The sequence below is a fragment of the Zeus faber genome, assembly GCF_960531495.2.
Source record: "Zeus faber genome assembly, chromosome: 17".
In the NCBI taxonomy this organism is placed as follows: Eukaryota; Metazoa; Chordata; class Actinopteri; order Zeiformes; family Zeidae; genus Zeus; species Zeus faber.
The window spans coordinates 21,776,614-21,783,850 of NC_137204.1; the positions used below are offsets into that span (position 1 = coordinate 21,776,614).

The 7,237-nt window shown below is 48.2% G+C and overlaps 1 protein-coding gene across 1 annotated transcript; it reads right to left on the reverse strand.

The window, feature by feature from the left end:
- Nucleotides 1–5,650: 5,650 nt before the first annotated feature.
- Nucleotides 5,651–6,000, reverse strand: nrarpa (NOTCH regulated ankyrin repeat protein a; the record flags this gene model as incomplete). Its single annotated transcript, XM_080017497.1, has 1 exon — nt 5,651–6,000. One exon carries the CDS (start codon nt 5,998–6,000, stop codon nt 5,662–5,664), a length of 339 nt encoding a protein of 112 aa, XP_079873623.1. The 3' UTR covers nt 5,651–5,661.
- Nucleotides 6,001–7,237: the final 1,237 nt, after the last annotated feature.

The following is a 7,237-nucleotide window of genomic DNA, read 5'->3' on the forward strand; positions in this document are numbered from 1 at the left end:
GAAATGAGAGACTGGGGAGGGAGGGAGGGAGGGAAGGAGGGAGGGGGAGGGGAGGGAGGGAGGGAGGGAGGGGGGGAGTGAGGACAAGCAGCAGGCCAGATAGCTCTCTGGTCCTGCACTGGTATCAAAATACAGAAGGACTGGTGTTTAGGGGGGCGGGGACGCTTTTCATGTTTATCTTGATAATTCGATTGCGGCAAAGAAAATATGCATTGGTGGCGGTCAAAATCCAGGGTCAATACCGGTGGGCGGCCGGTCCATTACTAGAGCGCAGAGGCGGCTGGAAGCATTCTTACACATCAAAATCGTTTCAAACACTTCATTGGGGTTAGATCCCGAGAAGGATCCGAATGAGAAAACACCCAAAGTCCATGCACCTCGGTGGACTCAGCTCCTCTGAATTGAGCTGTAAGATTCAAAGTCGCCTTGCTAACGTGCGCAATGGCAAACTGGCACGTCGCCGTATCCTCCTTTTTTAATTTTTTTTTTTATTTCTCACGGCTATCCGACTCCGGGATGCCCAGACTTCCCCAGGGGCAGGTGTGAAAAAAACACAACCTAAAAACAGCGCCGGCAAATGAAATTCTAGAAGCTCCGCGTGCTCCGCGTGCGGTTCCGGGAGGAAAACCCCGATGTTACGACCAGCTCCTGCGCGCTCACCAACCCCGGCAAAGGACTCCATCTATCTGCCACCACCAGGGAGGAAACGCATTAAAAGTGATGGTGATTAGACTTTTGTTTATCAATCGCACTTGTGTATTTCGGGGAAAAAAAGAGAGCGGGGTGGGAGCGGTCGCTTCCACACACGCCACACACCGGAGCTTGGCAGCAGTCTGACCAGGCTCAGCAAATATTACCCAGAATCTATGAGAAACCAAAGTGCCGCATGCGTAGGCTCGGCTGGATCCAAGACTCCGCGGCGAAGTCGGGATGCGACCGAACCCCAAAATCTCAGATTACCGCGTTAGCTTTATTTCCTTCTTTTTTTTTTTTATAACCGTGCAAGCGCCACGACACAGCATTTAAAAAAAAACGTAACGTGCACCACAGCGGCCATTCATTCCAAGTCATCTGTGAAACCGCGTCGCTTATCGCGGAACAAGACGGATTTCATTATTTCTAATTTTAATTGGGGCGTCTTGGTTGCGGAATCGAAGCGACTCTGTTTTCTAAAGAGGAGGCCGCAGCGCCACGAGTACCCGGGAGCAGAAAAGGGAACTCCGCGGCGGCGGCGGCGGCGGCAGCAGAGAGCCGTGCTGAAGTGCGGAGCCTTATTCACCGCGGAAAGAAGAAAAAGAGAGCAAGGGAGACGGGAGATAGCGCGCCGGACTTTTTCCAGTGTGCGGGGGTAACTTAAAACCAGCTCTCTCACAACACACACAGGGGAGGGGACCCTTCTTTAAGCGGAGCCAACCCACAATGCACCGGGCTCTTTTATCCCGGCAGTGAAAGGATGGGGCCAGATGAATGACAAAAGGGGAGAATGGGGAACTGGGTTGGGCCCGACGAGGGAGACAGAAAAGAGGGAGAGAGAGGGGGGGGAGGGAAGGGGGTGAGGGGCGGGGGGCTGCTTTCCTAATCATTCCTCACGATGGAAACCAAAAGAGGGGGGGGGCTGGCCGCGGAGGAACTCAAGCTTTCTGAGAGAAACGACGGAAGAAACGCATGCGCACACCGAGTGTTTTGAGTTTAATGATTTTTCTTTACTGGCTTGTACACAAACGTACAAAAATAATACAGCACTCATCTCCACATCGCACATCGTCACAGTGTTACAAACGTTCAAAAAAATTAAAATTAAAAAAAACAACAACAATACAAACAGACGACAAGGGAAACCCTAAGGTCAAACAAACACGATGGAACAATCTGCATCACTCGTGAAAATCACTCGTTTCCTCTCGCTTGAAATGAAGCGAGACAAGAAACACAACTTGGTCCAAAGAAGTCAGCACTTTCAAAAAAAACAAAATAAAAATAAAATTAAAAAAAAGAAAAAAGAATCTTCTCATTCATGTACACCAATTCGGCGGCTGGCTCCATTCGTCATAAATGTTATGACCCTAGTGAGCCGAACAACCACACAACCGTGCAATTTTTAATCATGTTACAATGATCTTACCATCAAATGTATTATTCCCCTTACATAAATCAGGAAGACAGCACTTCAGAAAAGAAAGTGCCCCAAGATATCATCATCATCTTTACCAGCGTTGATATATATATATATATCCATATGTATATATACATACACCCAATCACAGAGATACACACGTCTTTGTTTCCAAAAAAAAAACATTACGTTTTTTTTCCCCCCACAAAGCAACACAGACATTAGGACATTATCACCTGGAACATATCTTTATACAATAGTATTTTGTTGTGTTTGTTTTTTTTTTCTATTCAGAAAAAAATTTAAATGTTGGCGTTTAATAGCCAACTCATCAACAACAGTCATCAGTGCAATATTCAAACGATAAAAGTAAGTAAAACAAAAAACAAAAAACAAAAAAACATCAAGTTTAAGACAAGCGATGCATATTTCAATTGTTGCTTAATACCAATCTATACGTTGATATGGTAGATCTATCGCTTAGATTACTTGTGTTTATTCCAGGTTTAAAGTGGAAAGTTGTCTGTCACTGGTGTCCATGACTGACCACAGCTACATGGGTGTTGATGAGAAGCAAGTATCACACACACACACGCGCGGGCACACACACACACACGCACGCACGCACGCACGCACGCACACACACAAACACACTCTCTAAGCACAATAACAGGTTCTCATGATAAAACCCAGTGATGCCGTCAGCTTCTATCGCTTAACTGTTGGCAATTGAGCAGTAGGCTTAAAATAAAAATAAAAAATAAAAATAAAAAAACCCAACATCAACAAAACAAAGGAAAAACATACAAGCAGCATTGATAACAAATGTTAGGGTGCCATGACTTTCAACATGTAGCAGGTGAGTTTTTGAAACCTTTCTTTTTTTTTTTTTTCCGCGATAAGTCATGTGTTGTTGCAAACTCTTCATCATCCAACAGGGTTCTGCTCAGTAGTAGTAACTATTCCAAAGCCTTGGCTCATGCAGTCACCCCGAGACGACACCGGGGGCGCACAAGGCTCTGTGTTCGTTTTGTTGTTGTTTTTTTTGTTGTTGTTTTTTTTTGTGTGTGTTTGTTTTTTTTGTGCAATAAAAACTCCCTGCGCTTATAAGTCATGCGATATTTCAACAAATTCCATTTGTTCTGTATGCCTTAAAAAAAAAAAAAAAAAAGTCGAAGACGAGACACCCAAAACAGAAAAAAAAAAAAAAAAAAAAAGGCATTTTAAGCTGATGAAGAGAGCCCTACGCGGAGACTTACGGGAGAAACGTGCGATCGATCGCAGTTATTTTTGCGCACGTGTTTTGTGTTGTGAGAGAAAGAGAGAGACTGAGACGGAGACGGAGACGGAGACGGAGAGGACCGCGGGGAACGCGGGGGGAGGGAGGTGGGGAGGGAGGGAGGGAGGGCTGGGACAGCGCCTTCGCTTCGTCAGAATCGGTTTGGTTGCAGTGTTAAAAAAAAAAAATAATAATAATAATAAAATAATAATCATAATAATAATTATAATAAACTGTCCCGGGGCCGAGGAGGCGGCGAAGAAAAAAAAATAAAAAATAAAAAAGTATAAAAAAATAAAAACATTGCACGGGGCGAAAGCTTGCGTCCTCTGCGCGAGGCCCGCGTAGCGAAACGTACTGGCACGTGTGAAGCTCCTCGGCGCCGGGCGAGCTCGGCGGAGCCGCGGCGGGAACGGAGTGACTTGAGAATACTTTACAGTCGAGGTAGTTGGCAAAAAAAAAAAAAAAAAAAAAAGGCAACCAAACAAAGCTTGGGGGGGGGGTCGGGGGTCTCGTGTTTATGCAGGCAAATGAGGAAAGGGGGCCGGGAGGGGCCGGGAGGGGGTGGGGGTGACAAGGGCGGGCGACCTCCGATCGGGACAGTTTATACTACAAGTCAAAAGCAGCTTGAGTCACCCTAGATATTCATCAACTTATAGATTTTTAAGAAGAACCACAACAAAAAAAAAATGCATCTTCTCAATGTACCTTCATAAATTAAAGAAAAAAAGAAAAAAAAGACCCAGCCTGCTTTCACAGTGATGACCAGGATGTTAATAAAATACTGAAAGGAGATTATAAAGTGAATTCCAAATGCGACTGGACTTGATGCAAAGCGAAAGCAGCGGTTTTTGTTTTTTTTGTTCTTATTAACACAGTGACCGTCGGCAACGCGCCGGCGTCCGGCCCCGTAGAGCCGGACGCCGGCGCGGCGCGGTCCGCACGCAGCAGGCCGGGCGCGCTCAGCTACTGTCCGTTTTTTTTTTTTGTTTGTTTTGTTTTTTGTTTTTTGTTCTTTTACACAGAAACAAAGTAAAGCTATCGTTTACAGTACTTCACAACATAATCGAAGTCAATCGTTGTTACACAATGATTACACGCCTGAAAAGCAAATTGGATATAATGCCGCTCTTTGAAATTGATTCAATGGATTTTTATATAAGAAAATAGATCTATAGCCTAGGAGCCAAACGTAGGGCAGCCCTTCTTTTTTTTTTTTTTTTTGTTTTTTTTTTGTTCACGTGTCTTCCCTTTCAGATATTCCAGCATGCAGCCATAGCATCAAGTGCTGTTTCATAGAAAATAACTTAAAAAAAAAAAAAAAAAAAAAGAGGCAGAGGTGGACAATTCCAGGTCCAGAAAGTAGGAGAAGTCCTGGCATGTTTTAGCACCAGCCACGCACTGATCCAGCTGATGTCACTCGTTGGACCTCTGGGTGGTACTCATGAGCAATTCCAATGGTCGACCAAAAAAAAAATCCTGGAGTGGAATTTCACGTCCAGAACCTGGACCCCAACCCCCGACCCCCCCCCCCCCGTCACTCCCACCCCACCCCCCTACACACACACACACGCTCGCTCGCACGCGCACGCACACACACACACACACACACACACACACACACACCTCTGCTTTTAAAGGGGACTTGAAAATGAATGGTGTTGAGCAACAGGTCAAACCCACTGAACTGTTGAGAAACCGGGCCATCTGCACTCCAGAGCTCCGACACGCACGCATCATACACAACGACCGGGCTTCTATTATATTGGACGTCACAATCTCGTATACACATTCAAGAGGAAAGCTTTAGTACCAACAGACCCACCAAAAAAAAAACAAAAAAAAAAACGGTTTCTTTTTTTTTTTTTTTCATTTTCTTTTTTTTTAAACTTTTTTTTTTGTGAAAAGATTCATTTCGAAGCCAACGCGCGCTATGTAAACCATGTCGTGCTGCATTCAGAGTCAGAGAGGGGCCCTGTTTGGTTTTGGATCAGAGGGAGAAGTGTGTGGGGTGTCGCCGTGTGTGCGTGCGTGCGTGCGTGCGTGCATGCGTGTGTGTGTGTGTGTGTGCGTGCGTGTGTGTCTGTGTGTAGGCCTACTTTATTTTCTTGATTTTACAGAATTTGGCACAACTATAAAAAGGTAAAAATGGCAGTTCGTGTGTTTTCTGATTTTTTTTTATATTTGTTTTTGTTTTCCTCCTCCCCTCCCCTCTTACTTTTCTTTTTTAACCTTCCTCTTATTTTATTTACCTGACAGCGGAGACCGATCACCGGGCCCCGGAGGAGTACTTGGCCTTGGTGATGAGGTATAGCACAATGTCTTGATGGCCCCCGAACGCGGCGATGTGCAAGGCGCTCCAGCCCTCCCGGTTCGCCAGCCGAATGTCGGCGCCGAACTTGACCAAGAGTTTCACCAGCTCCAGGTTCCCGTCGATGACCGACTGGTGCAGCGCCGTCTGGCCCTCCGGCCCGAACGAGTTGACGTTGAACTCGCAGTTCGTCATGTTCTGCAGTAGCGAGTGCAGCTCCTTGGTGTTGCCCTTCTTCACCGCCTCCTGGAAGACCCTCTGCGGCGCGGAGCAGGTCGACACGTCGGCCTGGCTCATGGCTGCGGCGGCGCCTTACAATCCTGCCCCGGAACCTAAAGCTGGTGCTGCCGCTGCTGGTGCTGCTGCTGCTGCTGCTACTGCTGCTGCTGCTGCTGCCGCCGCCGGTCTCTATGGTTTGAACCGCGGGACAACCAGCTGCAATGCACTACGCAAGATACTAACACTGTGGTGCGTGTGTGTGTGTGTGTGTGTGTGTGCGTGCGTGCGTGCGTGCGTGTGTATATCCCAACAAGGACGAGAAGTCGGAGGTAACACGCTTGGTGTGCAAAAAAAAAAAAAAAAAAAAAAAAAGTCAACCGAGAGATCCCACAATCCCCTAAAACACAAGGAGTGGCGACTGTCAGAGGCTCCAAATAGAGGGTCACAAGTGGAGGTTGCTGAAGTTCCCCCTCGGACCCTCTCCTGAGCAGCAGCGGCAGCGGCGGCAGCGGCGTCGAGGGATGGGGATGGAGAAGAGGAGGCAATTCCGAAAAAAGATGCCCACTGATCTCCAGGCCCCAGCCGGCGGTGGATCCCCAAACTGAAGGCGGTTAGTCCGACCTGGCTGCGCCTCCCCGGGACTGTCGCTGCTTTATACGGCCAGGGTCTCCTATAATAGTGATAGAAAGGTGGAAAGAAATAAGGGACGCAGGGGCAAAAGGCAGTTTTAAACCACGCTCCAAAACATTTCACAATCCCCCCAAAAAAAACACACACTTTTTTTTTTTTTTTTTTTTTTTAACAAAACGTCACTATTTGACGTTTTCGCCGTGAGAAACACTCCACTCCTGGGTTGCGCGCTCACCCTTTGACAGCTTGGACGGGTCCGTAGCGGTGGGAACGGTAGCGATCCGCAGCGTGGCCGGGTGCGTGTCGTCCTGTGCGGCTCCGTGCGCGTCTCTGCCCTGCGCGGAGCTGCGGCCGGGGGGGAATATTTCAGGCGTCCCTGATTTGCATGACAATGCGGGCCCCGAAAGGATCCGCCGCGCCGGAATGGGCGGAAACCCCCGCGCGCCGATTGGCTGCCGCCGTCCCTCGGAGGGGCGGGGCCCGGATTCCGGCGGCGGGTTGAATGGGGAGGGGGCGTGGCCCGCCGTGGAACACCCTCCCGCTGCGGGGACGTTAAACGAGCCCCGCGCGTGGGTTTTTGGCTCTGTGTTCCGAAATGCACGGCGGTGAATGTTTCCGCGAGCTTCCGCAGCGGCGGCGGGGAGAGGTCTTGCCTGAGTGGAGAGTAAAGGAGCGACTGCTTAAG